General features: G+C 31.6%; 1 protein-coding gene across 2 annotated transcripts in view; it reads right to left on the bottom strand.

Moving 5' to 3' along the window:
- Positions 1 to 2,066: 2,066 nt before the first annotated feature.
- The window catches only part of SNTG1 (syntrophin gamma 1), a 299,012-nt gene continuing 277,321 nt past the window's right edge, over positions 2,067 to 23,757 (bottom strand). For both annotated transcript variants that reach the window (XM_026516491.2, XM_026516492.2), the window contains one exon: positions 2,067 to 2,225. In XM_026516491.2, coding sequence (XP_026372276.1) covers positions 2,067 to 2,225 — 159 coding nt within the window. The remainder of the gene's footprint in view (positions 2,226 to 23,757) is intronic.

Genomic DNA, 23,757 nt, shown 5'->3' with positions numbered 1-23,757 from the left:
TCTGACATTATTTATTAAAAATGATTACATAACACATATATAAGGTTTTAAAACTATTTTTTTTCCTTTTGGCTAACTAGCCCATTTCACAATACCTGTAGACCAGATTATCACACTGTGGACACATAAATGTTGCCCCAATGTAGGGCACACCAAGATACAACTCTAGCTCATAGAAGAGATTCTATAATGAAGTGGCTACTACTGCTTCTGATCCTAAGGCAGATGGATGCCTCCCTTTGCTCTTCCCCCATAAGCTCAACAGATGCTTACTGAAACTTGTTTTTGGTGGACTTCTGACTTTAGAATGACTGTTCTATTTGGTGAATACTTACTAAGCAATAATTTCACAGTGTTTTCCCAATTATGAACATATATTAATTTTATGGGCAAATAAAATATATTATTGGTCTAATTATATGGTCTAATTAGCCACAGTTCTTTTAATAAGGTGTCCTAGATCCAGCTTAATTCTTGCCACATACAATAATGAACCTTCACTCTTTCTTTTCAATTTAACATGCTTAAGAATTAACCAGACACAAAGTGAATTAATAATTTATGATGATTATGGAAATAGTTTCATAAATTTTAAAGCATAACGATCATGTGTCCTTTTTGCAAATAATTTTGTTTTCTTCTTGAGTAACTTTTTTTTTTTCCTATTTAAAAAAGAAAAGTACACCACCTTACTGGATATTTCATCATCTTCACAAGGAACTTTCCAATGTTTGATTTAGTTGGGAACGTGTGTGTTAATAAAAAAAGTATTTTTTTCTTTCTTTTTTTTTTAATAGGCAGCTGGTTGTTTAAAAGCAGATCTCAGTACAGCTGTAATAAAGGACAGATAGTGTTTTCCACATTAAACAAATGGTTATATAATACCTGGGATCTGAGTCGGGTGTACATATCTCTGATGCTTTCAAATTTCCAGCCTCTTCACATTTACTAAGACAAGTTAACTAAAGTAACCCACATAGTTTGGCATTATATAATCACTTTTTATGATATGGTAAGTTAGAAATTTAAAATTTTATTTTCATAGCTCATCTTATTTTCTCATAAAATATTATTAAAATGGGAAAATGTCATTTACCTGAAATAAGTAAAACTGAGACTACATGCTAAGGTCATTTCAGTCCATGATTAACTAGTAGAATTAGGATTACAAAGAATTGCTTCTCACACCACATTTTTCATATTATTTTCTCTATAAAAGTTTTTGGGGTCACTGAAAATTTATGAAATTTTAATTTGATAACAAATTCCATTAGGTAAGTATAAATCTCCTTAAATGAAGGAAAGAACAAGAGGTTCATGAACATTTTCATGATTCATAATTAAATTAACACATTTGGTTTAGCATATTTGGTTGACACTAGCGGCGATAAAACAATGGAATCAGTGATTTAAGGACAAATAGTACATTTTACATTTTGACTATCATATAATCGATGTATTTATTCTTTTGAAAATCTTAGGAATAGTCGACAACAAGATAAACAAAATTGGAATGCCAGTGTCATATCACGGAATGAAAATAGAAGGAAAAATCTACATCAGCAAATTAGAGTGCTTTCTTCTTTGATGAAATTTTTTGCATGCTTTTTTCTTTGCCACCATGTGGTTTTTTGCCTCCTTTATATCATTCATAATTCAGTGATAGGGCATTAGTTCATGATCTGGCCCAACATGTATTTGTCATAGAAAATAATCTAAAATACAGAAATAACCATTTAAGTGGTATTTTTATTAATAGGTAGCTTACAATTTTTATATTATTTACATACATTGAATCATTCATTCTTTTGTCTTCACTTTCGATGAACTACTGGTACAAATAAACTGAGTGAGAACAAGCTGTTATGTTCATTTAAGATTATTCACAGATGCGTTCCAAAATAGAAGTGCTTTTGAGATCCCTTAATAACCTTGTTTTCTGTTGAAATTTCAAACTGAATTTACTGTTGACTTGGTGATGTCATTGTTTCTCCAAGGTCTAAAATGATGACTATGTTTATTCTCTTTATATAGTCATGGTAAGTGACAATGCAAAGCTCAGTATGTCAAGTTGTGTACTTTGCTTTGCTTGTAGTAGCAGAGCTGGAGGCAGCAGAAGCAGTAGCCTGATTGCCTAAAAAGAGAGGGTCCAAACAAGCTACTTTGGCAGCAAAGAATGAATGAATGCAGTGAAGAACAGCAAATAGATTTGAAAACTCCAGCTCCTGAAAGGGAAAAAGAAATGCTTCAGATAAAATCAATTACTTTAAAAAAGTTGACAATAATTGGACAACTAGATAATAATGGGTAATTTTTTCAAGCTCAATAAACATAATTCAAATCAGTTAATTCTATCAAATGTATAGAAACTTAGACATTTTTGTTCAATATATAATGTATTGCAGATTTACTTCAAAACATGGCAGTCTAAGAGAGAGAAATACTAAGCATTTTTGTTATCTATGAAAGTCATTTCAGTATTGCCAAATGCTGGATAGAAATATATTTGACCAGAATAAAATTTTATTCTTGATAAGGTACAAAACATGGGAATAATTTAAAAAATATTTTTAATCTCTTTATACACATTTCAGATGATAAATCTGGATTGAAATAATTTTAAAAATATTCTTCATTATTCTCTAGAATAAGTTACAATTTATCATAAGACACTGAATATGAAATGCTGAAAGGGAGAGGTTATGAACGTTTATGACACTAGGAGCCAAATGGTTCAATTCCAAAATGTAATGCATTCATTAATTTTAAATGTATTTAATTTTAATTGTTGTACTTGGTTGTTTAAATTTGTTGTATTTGGTTGTTAAAAAAAATCAACCAAGGCCCACTAATCATTTGGATTTTTTGAAATATGTTTCCTATTTGAATCCTTAAGGAAATTTGTGGCCCACATTGAAAACAAAAAATAGAAAAGAGTTTTGTTTTGTTTTTCTGAAACCAGAAATGATGTCAGACGAGCTGTAAAATCATGAGGTGATGCTCAGGATAGATTTCAAAAGCTGACATCACCTTGGGTGATCAGGTATGGAAAACCATCAGTAGTCCCATAAAATGTTCAAGAGGATTGAGAGAAGACAAATACATACATATGCTTAATGTAGTCTAGATGGCAAACTTATTCACAATGAGGATAATTAGAGTGTAATAAACCATATGAAATTACTGACAAAGTTGTTGCTATATCATTCATATTTATAATAAAGAATGTAACATTACAATTGATATACACACTAGTAATAGTGTTTGCAATTTGTAGTATGTGACAATGGAAAACAGTTCAAAGTATTCAGCTGGGACATATCATAACATGTGCCATGCACCAGGAAATTATGTAAGTAAAATAATTCACCTTCAGAATATTTTATCAGATCATGCAGTAGGAGTACAATAGAACACAACATAAATTCATTCACAGTTCTGTACAATATATGTAAAATATCTATGCTTTCTCAGTAATTCCCTTTAAAACTTAAGTATTTCATAGTTTCCTATGGCAAATGGTGACTTATTCTAGAGAGCAGCAAAGACTTAACTATTCTAATTTCCTAAAATACTTCAATCTAAAAATGATTTTAGTTATTCCATCATAATTATTTCAGAAGCTTTATTTTTAACAATCCACTTCAGTGGCACTATGATATGTTATTTGTCAACTAGCAGCTTTTCTATTGCCTTAACTCAACCTTGAAGTTCCCTGTTCATCCCTTCATTCTTTGCGCAACCAGTTTATGTCACCTGCAGATTCTGAATTACTTTTGATATCAACCCATATTAAGTGAGCCAGATATGAAAAGGGTGGTAAAGTTTTGGAAAATATGAGATGTGCCAATGTATTATTAAAAAAAGAAAACAACAAAAAAACATGCAATTCACTCTCGGTAAAGGGGAAATATTTTCAATATCACAAGTAGGCAAAAATATAACAACTTTTGTTCAAAAATAATTCTGCCACATCTTTATTAATTTGGAGAACAGATAACTAATTATACAGAAATTTTTAGAAAGTTTACTATTTTCAATTATTCATACCTTATAATTATAAGCCAATTATTTGATGTTGATTAGCACTGTAAAATATTTATACTTTTTTTCAGGGCAGTTAGTGGTAGACAGGAAGTAATAGGTAAGAGGAGAAAGCAGGAGGCAGAAATGTGTTCAAATTTGGTTATTGATACCAATGTCAACTAATTTTTCCTCTGTCTCAATGGTCAGCTATGGCCACTATATTCCTTCTTGTGGCTTCAGTTATCACTTCTTTCTATCTATCATCTATCTATCTATCTATCTATCTATCTATCTATCTATCTATCTATCATCTATCATCATCATCATCTGTTATCTACCTATCTATCATCTATCTAATCTATATCTATCTATATCATCTATCTATCTATCTATCTATCTATCTATCTATCTATCATCTATCTATCTTTACTCATTTCTAATATGACTCCTAGACCTACATGTCCATCTATCTGCTGAGCATCCCCAATGACATACATCAAATTATTTATTATCTTCTTGTAATAAAGCCCTTCTGAACCCCATAAATCTCCCTAAACTTAGGTTCTCTTCAAAATTTAATCATTCATTCATTCAATGAATATTTATTGAGTGCTTAATATGCATTTAATCTTTTCCTGGGTGGAAAGATATAAATAGTGAGCAAAATAGACAAAAAAAAAAAAAAAGTCCTAATGGGACTTACAATCCAGTGGCAAAAGACAAAATATAAGGACATAAATAAATTAAATATAATATTGCTGAATATGTTTGTAAGTATAGTCAAGATAATAAAGCAGAGAAGAGAGCAAAGAGTGTAGAAGGGGCTGCAAAACAGGAAAATCTTCATTGGCATGTGTGCAAAATCTGAAGGGGACAAAGGAATAAACCATTTGAATGTAAAACAAACAATTCCAGACAGACATGAAATTTCAAATGCCCTGAGATAGAAACATTCTAGGACAGTTTGAGTTAAAGCAAGGGGCTATTGTGGGAGTGGAATGAATTAAGGAGGAATTAATAGGAAGTGAAGTCAAAGAAATAACACAGGTCAGAATTTGGAGTGCTATAAGGACCCTTCATGAGTTTTACTCTGAGTGACATGGAAAACCATGGGATATTTTTGAGTAGAGAAGTGACAAGAATTGACCTAAGTCTTAAAATTATAATTCTGAAAAAAATCACAATTCTGAGCTCTTTGGAAATAAGATTGAAAAAAAGGAGAGAAGTTATAAAGTGTTCAATAAGGAAAGGTATGGGATTTGAAAGTAAAGTTGAGTCAAGGATGATTCCAAAATACTTTATTTAGCAAATGAAAGGAGAGAGTTGTCATTTACTAAAATGGTGGAATTATGAAAAAAGCAGGTTTGGCATGAAACACCAAGATTTTGGTTTGGGACATGTTACATTTGAGAGCATATTGGAATGACAAAGATAAGTATATAGCTCTCCATATTAGTGAAGACTTAAGGGAAAAATCAAGGTTGGCATAAAATTTAGGTTGTGTTGGCATATAGATGAGATAAAGAATAAATCTGTGGTCTGAGTGACAAGTTCAGGTATGGAAGGTATGCAGAAAAAAGGATTAAGGGCCAATCCTAGGGATCCTACAGTATAAAATAAAGGAAAGATAGGGAAGAGCCAGCAAAGAAAAGACAGCAGTGGTTGCCATGGAAGAGAGAGAGACAAAATAGAATCTGGTAAAATAAGAACTGGAAATTGACTATTGGATTTAGATTATTATCCTTGACAAAGAAATTTAATGGAGAAGTGGATGCAAAAGATTCATAGGAATCAGTTCATGAGTTATTGAGTGAAAAAAAAAGAGCAAGTGTAGATAACAATCTTTTAGAGAAGTCTGTTTTTTCTTTCTTAAATGAGCAGAGAAATGAATCAGTAAGTGAAATCAATAATGTTTATCTAATATTTAAGAAATTAGGAAGCACCTAAACATATAAAACAGATATTAAAAGATCTAAAGGGATGGGGCACCTGGGTGGCTCAGTTAGTTAAGCGACTGCCTTTGGTCCAGGTCATGATCCTGGAGTCCCAGGATCAAGTCCTGCCTTAGGCTCCCTGCTCAGCAGGGAGTCCGCTTCTCCCTCTGACCCTTCCCCCTCTCACACTCCCTCTCTCTCTGATTCTCTTTCTCTCAAATTAATAAATAAAATCTTAAGAAAATAAAAGATCTAAAGTGAGAAATAGCAATACAGTGAAAGTAGGGGGCTTTAATACCTCACATCAATGGATAGATCATCCAGACAGAAAATCAATAAGGAAACATCTTTAAACACCATGTTAGATCAGAGGAACTTAGATATCTTATATATATATATATATATATATATATATATATATATATATATGCTGATAACAGGATATTATATAAGAAAATCCTAGAGATTCTACTAAAAATACATTAGAACTAATAAGCAAATTCAGTAAAATTGCAGGGTTCAAAATCAATATACAGAAATATGCTACATTTCTATACACATTAGTAGTTCATTATTAAAGGAATTATCAGAAAGGGAAATTAAGAAAATAATCTCATTTACAACTGAATCAAAAAGAATAAAATATCTAGGAATAAATGTAACCAATGAGGTATATGACCTGTACATTAGACACAAAAAACAGAAAGGAATTGAAGACACAAATAAATGGAAAGATATTCTGTGCTCAAGGATTAGAAGAATTAATACTGTTAAAATGTCCACGGGGTGCCTGAGTGGCTCAGTTGGTTGTGTCTGCCTTAGGCTCAGGTCATGATCCCAGACTCCTGGGATTGAGACTTGCACTGGGCTCCCAGCTCAGCAGGCAGTCTGCTTCTCTCTCTCTTGCTGCCCCCCCCCAACTTGTGCTTTCTCTTGTTTTCTTTCTCTCTTTCAAAATAAATACATAAAAATCTTAAAAAAAAATAATGTCCATGCTACCCAAAGCAATCTATAGATCCGATATAATCCCTATCAAAATTCCAATGGTATTTTCAATGAAAATAAAACAAATGATCCTAAAATTTGTATGGAACCACAAAAGACTCTGAATAGTCAAAAGCAAACTTGAGAAAGAAAAAAGCTGAAGGCATCACACTCTCTGAATTCAAACTCTATTACAAAGATATAGTAATCAAAATGATATGGTATGGGCATAAAAACAGACACACATATCAATGCAATAGAATTGAGAATCCAAAAATAAACCCATGCATATACATCTAATTAATTTAAAACAGAAGAGCCAAGAACATACAATGAGGGAAGGACAATTTCTTCAATAAATGATATTGGGAAAACTGGACAGTCACACGCAAAAGAATGATTTTACACTATACACAAAATTTGACTCAAAATAAAGGTTTAAAACATGAAAAAAATGGTTCAAGTTATAATTAATTAATTATTTAATTAAGCTTAATTACAAATCTAAAACATTTTTTTGAGGTCATCACCTCAAGAATTTTTTTAAAAATTCATTTTGCTAATCTGTTTTTTGTATGGAACGCTTAATATATTTACTTTAAATGTAAATATATGTAAAGTATAATTTATGTTTATCATTTGCTATTTGTTTACAGTATATTTTATTGTTTCATTCCTCTATCACTGCCTTCTTTTATGTGTGTATGCATATATAATTTTAATTCACTTGCATTTTACTATATATTTACTTATCCTAGTTATTCTGGAGAATATAATTAACAATTTAGAAAAATCTGGTTCAGATCAATACTAATTTAATTCAATAGTATTTAAAAATTTGTTCCAATATACCTCTGTTGCCTCCTCCTTCTTTTATGCTATTGTCTTACATATTACATCTTTATAAATTATAAGCCCAAGGACAGTTTTATAGCTTTTATTTTATGCAATGGTCTTTTAAATCAGTAAGAAGAACAGAAGAATTACAAACAAACATGTATTTATACTGTCAATTATATTTAATTATGGAATTAGCTTTAAAAAGTATGCTTAATTTCTTCATGTAGATTGAAGTTACTATTCTCTCATTTTATTCTGAGTGCAGATCTACTAGTGACAAACTTTTGTTGTTGCTTAATCTAGCCATGATTTAATTAATTTCCTCTTCATTTTGAACGGAAATTTACCTAGATAAAGGACTCTTGTTTGCTAATCTTTGTTTCAGGACTTAAATATGTCATTCTAGTCCCATGTGGCCTCTATCTCTTATTATTAGGAATCATCTGTTACTCTTATTAGTGATCCCAAGTACTGTTGGAATCATTCTCTTGCCGCCTTCAGGATTCTTTACTTGGGCTTTTAAAAGTTCAATCACAATGCTTGTTTCTCTGTCGGTTTATCATACTTGGAGTTCACGGAGCTTCTGGGATTTGGAGGTTAATATTTTTCATCATATTTGAGAAGTTTTCAGTTGTTTTATTTCTTCAAATAATCATTCTTCCCATTTTCTCTCCACTTTCCTCGGATTCCCGTTATGTATATGATTGGTGCTGTCACACACTTAAGTTTCTGAGGATCTTGTTTCATTTTTACCCATTTACTCATTTTCTGTTCCCTAGACTGGATAATCTCAATTGACTTAGTGAGAGTGACATATATTGAACTCTTCAAGTTCTCATTTTCTGTTCAAAAATTCATATCTTTTGTTTAATACTTCCAGGGAATTTTTTATTTGTTATTGCACTTTTATATGATAAAATTTGATTTTATTATTTCTATGTCTTTATTGACATTTTCCATTTCATGAGATATGTCATACTTTCTTTTAATTCTTTGAGCATGGCTTCCACTAGCCCTTTGAACATATATGTGGTAGATAATGCAAAGTTTTTGTCTATTAAGTCCAATAGCTGGATTTCCCCAGGGAAAGTTCCTCCTGACAGTTCCTTTTCTTATATATGTACCACAATTTCTTGATTCTTTAAATGTCTCATAATTTTTGTTTAAAACTGGTCATTTCAGGGGCGCCTGGGTGGCACAGCGGTTAAGCGTCTGCCTTCGGCTCAGGGCGTGATCCCGGCGATCTGGGATCGAGCCCCACATCGGGCTCTTCCGCTATGAGCCTGCTTCTTCCTCTCCCACTCCCCCTGCTTGTGTTCCCTCTCTCGCTGGCTGTCTCTATCTCTGTCGAATAAATAAATAAAATCTTAAAAAAATAAAAACTGGTCATTTCAATAACATACTTTGGAAATAAGATTCTCAATCTTCCCTAAGATCTGCAGCAGTTTGATAGAGTTAATTATTGTTCTTCCTTCTCTCCTTTTCGTTTTTTTGTTTTTGCTTTTTAGTGACCTTTCTGGCATAATTCATAATTCTGTAAAGCTTGTATTTCCCATCACTGTTACCAGTAAAGTCTCTTAGTGGTCAACAATCTTATAACTGTCTGACTCAGCCAGGTCTGAGACATTAGGTCATGCACACAGCCCTTCCTATCCAACTGTCATTCTAGTTCTCAGGAGGATATTGGAGTTTTCCAAGGCCCCTTATTCCTCAGACCTGAGTTTTAAGGTTTCCCTAGCTTTTTGTTTGTCACTACTAATATCACCAACTCAGGTAATTATAATGTGCTGCTCATTGTTTTCAATAAATATCAATAAATACTTTGGGGTTGGGTTTTCCCAATGAACAAGGTTTGAGCCATATCAAGTAATGAAAAAATACTGCAAATATGCTTTTTCATGGAGCTTCCAGATAGATCAAATAATTAACAGTTTTCCTGGGGTGGGCTTTTTGAGGAGTTTCAAGCACAGTCTATACTCTCCAGTGGCTTCTGGTCTACTGTTTTTCACAGCTGTCATGTTTTCTAGGCTGTTTGTTTTATGTTTGTTTTGCCTGTAATGAATACTCTAGTTATTGTAAACATTTGGTTACTTTCAAGTTCTGAAAAAGTTAATTCTGATAATTTTGATTGTTTTTTTCATTGCTTTTCCAGAAAAGTACCATTTCAGAAGATCTTATTTTGCCATTCTGGAAGTCCAACCCACATTTATATTCGATTTTATAAGATGCTTTAAGGTAGTACAGTGATTTGCACATTTTATGTGATTTGGATTATTGATTTATTATTTATCTTGGTTTTCTGACTTCTATTTACAAGGCTTGGTGAATAAAAATAAAAACTCATTTAATTGTCAATCTATATTAATCTGCTTACTTTCAAAGGTTTAAGGACTTCTAGGATCTTGATATAATAGAAACTTATTTAATAATATCTTGTGTCATTCCTTAAGTTAATTTTAAAAAATAAGACACTGATATATGTTAATACCATATTTATACCATTTTTCTAATATTAAGTTATTTAGTGAATGACAGTATACCAGACAATGCATTGATATTCACGGGGACCCTAAATTTGAAGAAGACATGACTGATTACTTTAGAAACTCATATGGGACAATTTAAACAATTGATCTTAATGCAAATGTAAAAGACTCTAAATAAAATATGTACGTATTATGAACAAGTCTATGGTACCTGTTTTCATAATCAAATAATGTTTTGGGTCAAAATTCTATTTTCCCATTTTCAAATGATTTCATGATTATTGCAATTTCGGGTACTGTTTCTTTATTATGAGAAGATAATACAGTAGCTGGTTCCTAGACTCCATTTTAAGTTATTTTACTTTCTTGGAAAATGCTTTCAAGTGTATCTTTATTCTTAAAATTTTGATTTTCAAAATGTTTTTACTTACATCAATAAAATAAAAATGTAATTACATTTCTTCTATAGGTAAACGGTGACGTTTGGCAAAAAGGAAAAAAAAATATATCACACCATGGACATGTTCCCCTCGACACTTACTTATTTTAGAGGCAGGTAATATATTTGTTTTTACCTTAAAGATGTTAATTTAAATTTATAGGTTAGCAAGTTAAAAAATGTTTTGGACCCCTAATACACATGAGGAAATAAAATTCAATATTCCTAAAGAGAAAATAGAAGACTTGAAAAATAAACCATGTACAAAGAAAAAAAAATCTCAGTGGGAAATAAAAATGGTTTGGAATCCTCAGTGATTCCCAAGAGTTTAGAAGCTCTTTTAAAACTAGAAACATAAGCCCAGGTTTCTCCTTTACTACATATTTCTTTTCCTAATCCAATCAGTAGTTTGAAATAAGATTTCAGATAAAACAATGGGTATGTAAATTATATACACACACACAACTAACTTCAAAATTTTCCTCCGATTTATGTACTGATGCTTCAGTTCTTTTACAGTATGAAGCACTTCAAAACATGAATTGACGCAGGACCTGCAATATTAACTAGGTGTCCCTGCCCTCGTCTCCCATTTGTTTTTTGCCCATAATCTAAACAGCTGTTGCTGTCAATAATTTGTGGTGAAAAGAAGAGAATCTTGGAATTTTATAAAATCTTTGGTTCCAGATGCCAAAAAAAGTCAGAAATTGTGAAAAGCAGGATAGGAAGATGATTCTTCATTTCCAATGCTGAGGGAAATCCTTCATCTCAAATACCTACCCAGGTTTGTGAATATTAAACTTCTCATCTATGAGACCTCACGGCTAAATATGAATATGAATTCACTTAAATTGCCAGTCATTCTCCAAAAGGCAGACCAACACACCATGAATTCCTTAGTAGACATCTTTGACACTGAGCATGCAAAATGCTCCGTCTATTGTGTCATATATTCAATCCTTACCATCAAACCACAGAACTTGTTGTCCCTACAGTACTCTTTTAAGGCAGGAATTTCATCCACAATTTATAATGAGAAAATGAAGATATATAGAAATTAGCTAAAAGTGGCATTACTGGAAGTCAATCTTATTTTTGATTTAAGTCTTACTGAACCTAGTATTTGTGAAAAGGTATGTTATGGCAGCATGGAGTCTCTGAGACTGTGAAGGTTGGGGGCAGGAAATGGTTTTGGGGAAAAAGACTCCAATGATCAAATCAATGTAAATAGGTTTCTATATTTTGCACTGTTCCACTAAATAGAAAAGTGTTGGCTTGTTTTCTTCTCTTATTGTACAGTGCAAGAAAGCACTACCTTGGCTTCCAGATCTCAAATTTAGCAATTCAGGATTAATATGCTGTATACACTAGTTTAGGAAATATTTTAAGTGTTTCTTTTGGGGGAAATTGTTATGAATTTCAATGAATAAAGTTTCATTGATGTTTTTCGAAGACAACCCGTTTTGAAGTCAGAGGATTGTCTGGCCATATCATATCAAATTATAATTTTAAAAATACATGTACATAAATATAAAAACAAGATATTAGAAGTAGTAAAGAAAAAATACATATGGCTAGAAAATTTACTAGGAACAACTATAAGAATATGTTAGTAATTCTTGATATACTAGTCTCATATTTACAACAGATAAAAGCCACTTTTTTAAAGTTCCCAATAGCGATAAATGAAATTTTTGGTAAACTGTCAAACAGCTACAATATTGCTCATGACTTCAACTTGGAACCCTGTTCTACTAGGAAAGTTCCGAGAAGTTTAATGAGGCTTTGGGAAAGCAGATGGCAAATTTATTAAGCTTTCTGAGTAATGAAGTGAGAATTTATGAGTTTCTGTTTTCAGAGAAAAAAGTATAATGGGCTTTTGTATTATGACTTTGTTCTCATATATCCACAAACAAAACAGTAACAAAAACAAAAAGTAAATGCCTCAACTACCAGGCAAAGCCACATGATTTTTTCAGTATTTCTGAGACCTTACACAACCAAAAAGTTAAATACTATGTAGAACTTTTAATTCTGTAATACATGTGGCAATTTAAGCAATCATGTTCCCCAAACAAACTCTATTACTGGTTAAATAAGCTCTGGTTATAATGCATTTGCCTTGTAACTGTGAATGTACATATGTTTTATTAAATTAAAGCATCTTTTATCTATTTATTATTATATATGACAAGATATGACTCTGCTGTCTAAATCATTTTATCACTTTTTAAAGCATTTTCAAAAGAAACACTGTAACAGCTTCCATATTTAATCTTTTTTTTTTTTCTGACCCATACTTTAAATGCTGGGTCACCTTCTTTTTTATTTCTTTGTAGTTTTATCATGATATCTTTGGCATATAAAATTGTATATATTTAAGGTATTACTTGATGTTTTGATACATGTATACATCGTGAAAAGAGTGCCAAAATCAAGCTAATTATCATATCATCACTTCTACATACCTACCATTGTGTTAGGGGTGGGAAGAAATTTTATTTTAATTATACAAAACAGTGTTGTCAACTATCATCAATCACATTACATAATAGATCTCTATTCATCTTTTATGACTGAAATTTTATACCCTTTGACCAACATCATCTCATTTCCCCCTCCCCCAAGCCTCTGGCAATCACATTTCTACTTTCTGCTGCAGGAATTGACTATTGTAGACACCACATGTGAATTAGATCATGCAGTATTTTTTTTTCTGTGTCTTGCTTATTTTACTTGGTATAATGTCCTCCAGTTCCAGCTATATCACAAATGGCAGGATGTTCTTTTTTATTAAGGTGAATAATATTTCATTACGTGTGTGTGTGTATAACATTTTCTTTATCCATTCATCTGTCAAAGGACAGTCAGTTTTGTCCCATATCTTGGTTACTGTGATTAATGCTGCAATGAACATGAGAGTGCAGATATATTTTCATGGTAATGACTTCATTTCATTTGGAAATATACCTAGGATTGGGATTACTGGATAATACGATAATTCTATTTAATTTTTTGAAAAATGTCCATATTATTTTCCATATTGGCTGTCCAGAACAGTGCACAAGGTTTCCCTTTTCTCCACATTCTTGCCAACACTGTTATCTTTTTCTTCTTGGTAATAGCCATTCATAATAGGTATGAGGTGATATCTCATTATGATTTCGATTTATATTTCCCTAATGATTGGTGATGTTGAACACCTTTTCATACAATTGTTAGTCATTTAAATTTCTTCTTCTGTGTCTCTCAGGAACTTTGCCCATTTTTAAATAGGGTTTTTTTTTTTTGGTATTGAGTTGTATGAGTTCCTTCTATAGTTTGGATAATTAATCCACTATTAGATATATCATTTGCAAATAATTTTCCCTTTCTGTAAATTGCCTTTCATGTTCTTGATTATTTTCTTTGCTGTGCAGAAGACGTCTAGCTTGATGTGGTCCTCCCATTTTGGCTTTTGTTGCCTATGTTTTGGGTGTTCTATCCAAAAAAATTTTGCCAAGACTGATGTCAAGAAGATCTTCGCTTACTTTTTCTTTAAGGAGTTTTTTGGCTTCAGGTCTTACATTTAAGTCTTTTTTTTTATTAAAGATTTTTATTTATTTATTCGACAGAGATAGAGACAGCCAGAGAGAGAGGGAACACAAGCAGGGGGAGTGGGAGAGGAAGAAGCAGGCTCATAGCTGAGGAGCCTATGTGGGGCTAAAATCCCATAACTCTGGGATCACACCCTGAGCCAAAGGCAGATGCTTAACTGCTGTGCCACCCAGGCGCCCCTACATTTAAGTCTTTAATCCATTTTGTGTTGATTTTTAGGTATGCTGTGAGTTAGCGATCCAACTTCATTCTTTTGCAAGTAGGTACATAGTTTTCCCATCATCACTTGTTGAAGAATTTATGCTTACATTGTGTGTTCTTGGAACCCTTATCAATGAGCAGTTGACTATAAATGTGTGGGTTTATTTCTGGAATCTGTATTCTACTCATTGGTCTATATGTTTGTACTTATACCAGCACCAGACTGTTTGGTTCCTATAGCTTTGTAATATAATTTGAATTTAGGAAATGTGATCCTATGGCTTTCTTTTTACTTTAGATTGCTTTGGCTACTTGGGGTCTTATGATTCCATATGAATTTAAGATTTTTTATATTTATGTAAAAAGCATCATTGTGATTTGGATAGGTATTGCATTGAATCTACAGATCATTTTGGGTAATATGAATATATTAACAATATTAATTATTCCATTTCATAAATATGGAAACATGGGATGTTTTTCCATTTATTTGTGTCCTTTAGAATTCCCTTCATCAGTGTTTTAGAAACTTCAGTGTATAAGTCTTTCATCTCTTTAAGTAAATTGCTAAATAATGTATTCTTTTTGTTGCTATTGTGAATGGAATTGTTTTCCTAATTCCTCTTTCAGATAGCTTGTTGTTAGTATATACTTATGCCACTAACTTTTATGTCAATTTTGTATTCAACAAATTCACTGAATTTATTAGTTTTAATGGATGTTTGTGGAGTTTTCAGTTTTTCCCTATCCATTATGATATTAGCTGTGGGTTTTTCAAATATAACCTTATTATGCTGATTTGTATTCCTTTGTACCATTTTTTGCAAGTTTTTATAATGAATAGATGCTGAAGTTTGTCAAATGCTTTTCTATATCTACTGAGATGATCATTGATTTTTATCTTTTATTCTGCTAATGTGGTATATCACATTGATTTTTGTGTGTTGAATCATTTTGCATCACAGTAATAAATCCCATTTATGATCTTTTTAATGTGCTGCTGATTTTGATTTCCTAGTATTTCACTGAGGATTTTTGCATCAATGTTCATTAGGAATATTGGCCTATAGTTTACTTTTTTTTTTTAAATCTTGTCTTTGTCTGGCATTGAAATAAGGGTAATTCTACCTTCATACAATCATTTTGAGAGTTTTCCTCTTCTATTTTTTAAAAGAGTTTTAAAAAGATCAGTATTAATTTTTCTTTGAATGTTTATTAGTATTCACCTATGTATCCTTTTGATTGTGGGTTTTTCTTTGTTGGAAGGTTTTTGATCACTAATTCAGTCTCCTTGTTTGTTATTGCCATAATAAGAGCCATATCCATAATTAAATTTTCACTGTCAAATTTGTGTTATATGTCTGTCATTATTTCATTGGAGTTATGAAAGGTGATGAACTAAGAATCTGACCATTATGACAATTATATTTCTTTAGATGTGGCATTAGTAGTACTTTAAAAATATAGTTCTACTTTTAGGATGATTTCCCTATTTCTCCTAAGTGTAATAAAAACTCTGGAAATGACATACAAAACAAACAAAAGGACATTCTGAAGGAAGAGAAGAAAGCAGATAAGCTAGGGATCCATAGATCTCAGGATCTGAGTAATAACATCATGGTGAGAACTTGGTTTTTCTTTTTGCATCATGTATTTTAAACAAGAGAGTAGAAAGCCTGGGCCCAGAAACATCAATGATTACAGACAAAACAAACAAATGGAAAAAAACAAAAACACAAAACAAAACGAACAAAAAATAAAGACATCAACTCTCTCTAGCCATATGATCTGAAAAGAAGCAGTCTAGTCAGGCAAAAAATGTGCTCCATTTATTACTCTACTTTGGACAAATGCTACAGAAAACTGGGCTTACCCCCACTCCCACCAGCAAAAATCTAGACTCCTACTTTTGCCAACCTATAATAAGGTTATATCCTGGGCCATAAAGAAATTGTCAACTAATTAAAAAAACAAAAGTGAAATCATACGGAGTATGTTCTTTGAGCAAGTAGATCACACTAGAAATCAATTCTAGGAAGATAACAGGAAAATCTTAAAATACTTAGAAACTAAACATTACACTTCTAAAAAATTCTATTGATCAAAGAAGAAAACTTCAAGGAAATTAAAAACACATTGATTTGCATAAAAATAAAAATACAATTTATCAAAATTTGTGGAATGCAGTAAACGCTGTGATAAGAAGGAAATTTTAGAATTGAATGTTTGTATTAGAAATCAGGAAGTGTCAAATCAATGATCTTAAAATACCAACTTGTGAAATTAGAAAAAGAAGAGCAACATAAAACCAAAGCAACCCGAAAGAAGCAAATTAATGAAGTTAAGACCAGAATTCATGTAATTAATTATAGAACTCTAAGAGAAAAGCAATGAGAAAATAATTTTGGTTCTTTGAAATGTTTCTAGCCAGACTAACAGAAAATAGAGAAGAGGCATGAATTACTCACAGGAATGAAAGAGGAATATCATTATAAAATCCACAGACTTCAAAGTAAAATACTGATATAAGGTGAAATAAAGAAGTGAAATTCAAAGTGAAATAAATAAGGAATATGGAAATACTATAAGAAAATCTACACACATAAATTTGACAATTTAGATAGAATTGACCAAGTCCTTGAAAAATAAAAATGATCACAACTCATTTGGGAATAGTAGATCAATTGAATAGCTATCTACTAAGCAAATTGAAATAATAATTTTAAAAACCTCAAAAAGGAAATCTTCCAGCCCAGATGTTTCCACTAGAGAACTCTACCAAATCTTTAAAGAAGAATCAACAATTCTACATGCTGTCTTCCAGAAAATAGAAGAGAAGGAAACATTCCAAGCTCGTTTTATAAGACAGTTTTATCCTGATACAAAAACCAGGCAAATAGTATCAAAAACAGACAAACAAAAACACCAAAAAAAAAAACCTTATAAACCAGTATCTTTCATGAACATAAAAGCAAAAATACTTAAAATTTTACAAATGTAGTTCATCAATATATGTAAAGAATTACACACCATTATCAGGTAAGGTTTATTCCAGGAATGTAAGATTGGTTCAACATTTCAAAATCAATTACTACATCCCACCATATTAATAAGCTAAAAAATTTACATGGTCATATTAATTGATACCAATTCACAATGAAAACTTTCAGAAAAACAGAAATAGAGTAGAACTCAACCTGAGAAAGAACTATTAAAGCCCTAAGCTCACATCATATTTAATGGTGAAAGACTAAATGCTTTCCCCTAAAATAAGGAAAGCAGAGAATGTCTGTAGTCACCACTGATAGTAATATAGTATTGAAATTTGTAGCCAACACAAAAGGCAAGAAAATGAAAGCAATGTGATACAGATCAGAAAAAGGAAATACATCTTCCCTTAATTTGCATGTCTTGATGATCTTTGTAGATAAACCCAAGGAATCTTAAAAACAAAAACAAAAAACACCTCGAACTAATAGGTGTATTTCTACTGGTTTCAAGATACAATGTAAATATAAAAACATTAATTATATTTCCATTTGCAACAATATTTGAAAAACAAAATCTCAAAATCAATACCAATTACATTCTCTTAAAATATGATTTTCCTAAATGTAAATCTAACAAAACATGGCTGGGGTTTATTTGATGAAAAGTACACAATGCAGAATAATTAAATGAAAAAGATCTAAAAAAATAGAAAAGTATCTTTTCACTGTTTTAAGAAATCAACATAGTATAAGATGCCAATTCTCTTCAGATTGATCTGTGTTTTATGTCATCCTTATCAAAATATCAGTGAGATTATACATAGATACAGAAAAGGTAATTATAAAATGTCTATAGATAGACAAAGGAACTAGAATAGCTAAAGCAATTCCGAAAAATAAGAATAAATAGAAGGAATCATTTTTCTTCATTTCAAGTACTATTATATAGCTGATGTATTCAGAATTATATGATATTGACAAAGAGGTAAATAAAACAAGAAATAACATCACACAAGTATGTCCAACTGATTTTCAACAAAGCTGTAAAAGAAATCCAATAGAAGAAAAATAGTCTTTACAACAAATGTTGCTGAAATAATTGGGCATCTATAGACAAAACAGTGAAGGTCAGCTAAATTTCACAGCTTACAGGGAAAAAATGAACTCAGATGTGTTATATATTTAAAGGCAAGCCTATAGAACTTAAAAAAAAAGGTTTATTTATTTTTAAAGAGAGAGAGGGAAAGAGAGTTTGTGCACATGGGGGAGTGGAAGAGGGAGAGGGAGAGAGAAACTCTAGCAGACTCCCTGCTCAGTGTGGAGCCCCATGTGGGTCTCAATCTCATGACCCTGAGATCACCACCTGAGCCAAAACCAAGAGTCGGACACTTAACTGACTGTGCCACCCAGGTGCGCCTAGCCTATAGACCTTTTTGAAGATAGCATAGGAAAAAAAATCTTTGACACCTGGGTGTTGTTGAAGAATTCCTGACAGGACACTAAAAGCATCATCTATAAAATAAATAATTGATAAACGGGGTTTATGAAAATTTTTACTTTCTCTGCAAGATACCTGTTAAGAAGATGAAAGGTAAACTTTGGAAGAATTAGAAGAAAATATTTGCAAACAACATATCTAATAAAGCCTCATATAGAGAATATATAAAGAACTCATAAGGGGTGCCTGGGTGGCTCAGTAGGTTAAGCATCTGCCTTCAGCTCAGGTCATAATCTTAGGGTCCAGGGATTGAGCCCCATGTTGGATCCCTGCTCAGTGGGGAATGTGCTTCTTCTTCTCCCCCTCCCCCTCCCCATTCTTGACATGCTCTCTCTCTCTCTCTTTTTCTCTCTCTCTCAAATAAATAAATAAAATCTTTTAAAAAAAGGACTCAAAAAACTCAATAGTAAAACAAATAAAAAATACAATTGAAAAGTGGTCAAAAAATAGACATTTCACTAAAAGCATATAGATAGAAAATGGGCACATGAAAAGTTGTTCACCATTGTTAGCCATTAGGGAAATGAAAACTAAGACTATGATAAGAACCACTAAAATAAAAAGTAGTAACAATTCCAAATGCTGGTGAGGATGTAGAGAAACTGGATTCCTCATACATTGCTACTGGAAATGTAAAACATTAACAGCCACTATGAAAAACAATTTGACATTTTCTTTAAAACTGAACAAACATTTTCCATACCACTGAACAACTGTGCTCCTGGGCATTTATCCCAGAGAAATGAAATCTCATGTCCATGCACTATTGTTCATAACAGTTTTATTTACAATAACTAAACACTGGAGACAAGCAAATGTTCCTCAACAGGTAAATGGTTAAACAAAAGTGGTATATTCATATCATGGACTACTACTTTGCAACAAAAAAAGAACAAACTATTGATATACACAGCAATTTGGACAAATATCAAGGGCATTATGCTGAGTGAAAAAAGTCAAGTCCAAATTTTCACTTACTGCATAATTTTATTTATATATTAGTCTCAAAATGACAAAATTGTAGAAACAAGAAAGCAGATTAGTTGTTGATAGGATTCAGAAATGGTAAAAGTGAGAAACGGGTCAACATGATGAAAGAAGTCCTGTATCTTGGTTATGGAAATGGTTCTACAAATGCACACATGCTACCATTGACACAGGACTATACACGTATTGCACCAATGTCAAATTACTATTTTTTATATTATACTACAGCTACATAAGATATAACCATTGGGTGAAACAGGATGAAGAGTATATAGAATATTTCTGTATTATCTTTATAACTCCTTATGAATTTATATTCCACAAAAAAGGGTTTTGATAATGGCTATATTACTATTTAAATGTGTAGTTATAGTTTTATAATAATAAGTAATAAATCTGACTGAAAAATTTAGTGCTTTATTACCTTCAGTCTAAGAACAAAATCTAAAATGTGTAGCAGTGTTTGCTTCCACACATCATCACTCATCACTGTGCAAAATTAGAAATATTCAGATAAACAGAAATGTTGATTATGCAATATCTATGGCTGAAAATCAATAGAATTTGATTTTTGGTAAAATCACTATATTAGTGAGCATTTCAAGAGCAATTTTCTATAAGCATGTTGCTTTCAAGGAAAAATGTCAATATTTTTTCCAGTTTGTGTTCTTATTACTTAAAAGACACAGAACCTAAGTTTGAGTAATGGTCAAAGAATCAAGAAACAATATTTTTTTCCCATTTTGTGAATTATGTTTATAGCTTTTGAGGGTCTCCTGACCCACGAGATTTTTAGTTTTAATAAAATAAAAAATATACATATGCACATACACATTATGGACACACACACACACACACACACAGGTGTTTTGGAATCCCATCTGTGAAACAATTGCCTCATCCAAAATAACAAAGATATAATCCCATATTTTCTTGTAAGTGTTTTTAGTCTCAGCTCTTGCATTTAGGTCTACAATCTATTTTGTGTTAATTTTTTAAAGTTTCAAAATCATTCTTTTGCATAAAGATATTGTTGTTGTAGCTCTGTTTATTGCAAAGATTATTTTTTATTCATTGAATTGCCTTGGCAGCCTTTCCAAAATCAATTGACTATAAGAGAGAGGGTTGTTTTTGGACTGCTGATTCTATCTTATTGCACTATGTCTATCCTTATGCCAGAGATGTCAATATACTGTCTTGATTACCATAGCTTTGTAGTAAGTTTGAAATTAGGAAGTGTGTATTGTTCAATTTCATTCTTTCTCAACTGTTTTAGCTATTCTGGATACCTTGCATTTTCATAAAATGTTAAGATTAGCTTGTCAATTTCCATGATAAAAGCAGCTGGCTTTTTTGAAAGGGTTTTTATTGAATGTGTTGTTCAATTTAGGAAGAAATTGCTTTTTTCACAATATTGCCTTCCAATTAATGAATATAGGACACCTTTCCCTTTATGCAAATCTTTTAAATTTCTTATAACAATGTTAGTTATTTCCAGTATACAAGTTTGTGCATCTTTTGAAGGTATTTTCCTATTTCATTCATTTAGATGTTATTGTAAATAGAATTGCTTTCTTAATTTCACTTGGGAATTGCTCATAACTTGGATATTCAAATATAATTGATTATTGTATGTTGATTTTGTATACTACGACATTGATGAAATCCTTTATTATTGAAAATAGATTTCAGAGGGTTCCTTATTATTCTCAATATACAAGATCAGCATGTGCAAATTGAGATAGTTGTATTTCTTTTTATTGCCTGATTATCCTGGCTAGGCCATCTGGTACAACGTTGAAGGACTGCTAAGAGCAGACTTCCTTGTCTTGTTCTGATCTTACCAGAAAAACATTCCCACCATTAAGTATGATGCTCAATGTGGGTTGCACACAGATGCTCTTTATTAGATTGAAGAATTTCCCTTCTCTTTTTACACTGAGTGTTTTTATTATGAAAGGGTGTTGGGCTTATGAAATTTCTGTATTTCTGTATTTACTGAGACAAATACATGTATTTTAAATTCTATTAATATGGTGTATCACATTGATTGATTTGGGGTTGGTAAACAAATCATCCATTGTTGTAATAAATCCCTCTTGGTCATTGTTTATAATTCTTTTAAGACATTGCTGGATTTCATTTGTATTCGTATTAATGATATTAATATTATTATATGATACAATATTTTTATAATAATATTGTTAGTATTTTGTTCATTAGTGAAGTCCTTTTCTTTATGGGAAGTCCTCAAACTATTAATTCAATCTCTACTTTCATTAGGTCTAATCAATTTACTATTTCTCCTAGAGTCACATTTGGTAGTCTGTCTTTCTATAAATTTCATCCTTTCATCTAAGTTATCCAGTTGGTTGGCATAAAGTAGTTTCTTTATTTCCTTTTTATCTTTTTTTTTAAATCTATTTCATCAGGAATGATGTCCTCTTTTTCATTCATGATTTTAGCAATCTGAGTCTTCTCTTTGCTTGATGAAACTTCCCAAAGGGTTTTCAATTTAGTTGATCTCTCAAAGACTCAACTTTTGATTTTGTTTATATTATCTGTTGTTCTTATCTTCTATTTTATATTTTTCTGCTCTAATCTTTATTACTTCCTTTGTTCTGCTTGCTTTGATTTTAATTTAGTATTTTTTATCTAGTTTTTACACATGAAAATCTGGGCTGCTGATTTGAGTCTTTCTTAATACACACATTTGTAGATATGAATTTTCTTCAATCACTGATCTATCTGCATTTCATAAATTTTAATAGATTGTTTTTGTTTTCATTTATCTCAAAATATTTACAATACCTCTTGTGATTTAACCTTAGACTCCCTGACAGCTTAAGAGTTTTCCTTTTCCCCATTGCATACAATCAATTCTCATTATTTGTGGATTCAGTATTTGCAAATTTACCTACTTGCTAACGTTTATTTTTATTTCCAAAATCACTATTCATGGTGTTTTCATGGTCATTTGTAGATATATGCAAAGCAGTGACAAATTTTAGTAACACACCATGCACTTTCCCAGCAGAGGTCAAACAAGGTAACACTTAGACTCCTTGTTTCAGCTCTCATATTGTGAAATGTATACAAAAAGTGTCTTTTTTTTTTTTTGGTAGACTAGAGTCAAGAATTTCACATTTTTGTATCTCTGACTTTACTCTGTAAAATGACCCCAAAACATAGTGCTGATACGCTGTTTGGTGTTCAAGCACAAGATCACTAGGGGTACCCGCATGGCTCTGTCAGTTAAGCCTCTGCCTTCAGCTCGGGTCATGATCTCAGCGGGGAGCCTGCTTCTTCTTCTCCCTCTGCCCCTCACCCCTCTCTTGCTCACTCTGCTCTCTCTTTCTCTCTCAAATAAATAAATGTTAAAAATCTTTAAAAAAAAAGCACTGTGACATGCTTACAGAGAAAATACACATGTTGGATAAGCTTTGTCTGAGCATGAGTTATAGTGCTGGTGGCTGTGAGTTCAGTGTTAAAGACTCAACAACAACATTAAGTTGCCTTTAAACAAAACACACATAAAACAAAGTTATATAGTAATTAGTTGATGAAAATATGCTGTGACCAGAAGCTTGCAGGAACTCATCCCTGCATTTCCCGTGGAAGCAATTTTTCAGTATTTGCTGAATTATTGTTCATGATGACTTGTAGAACATAAATATCATGAATAACCAGAATCAACTTACATTTATGAAGTTCCCCAATTCTCTTCTGCTGTTTATTCTAATTTAATCTCATACTTGATGGAAAGTGTATTTTA

Source organism: Ursus arctos, unplaced genomic scaffold (genome assembly GCF_023065955.2).
Source record: "Ursus arctos isolate Adak ecotype North America unplaced genomic scaffold, UrsArc2.0 scaffold_6, whole genome shotgun sequence".
Taxonomy (NCBI): domain Eukaryota; kingdom Metazoa; phylum Chordata; class Mammalia; order Carnivora; family Ursidae; genus Ursus; species Ursus arctos.
This window is presented reverse-complemented; position numbering and strand designations above follow the sequence as displayed.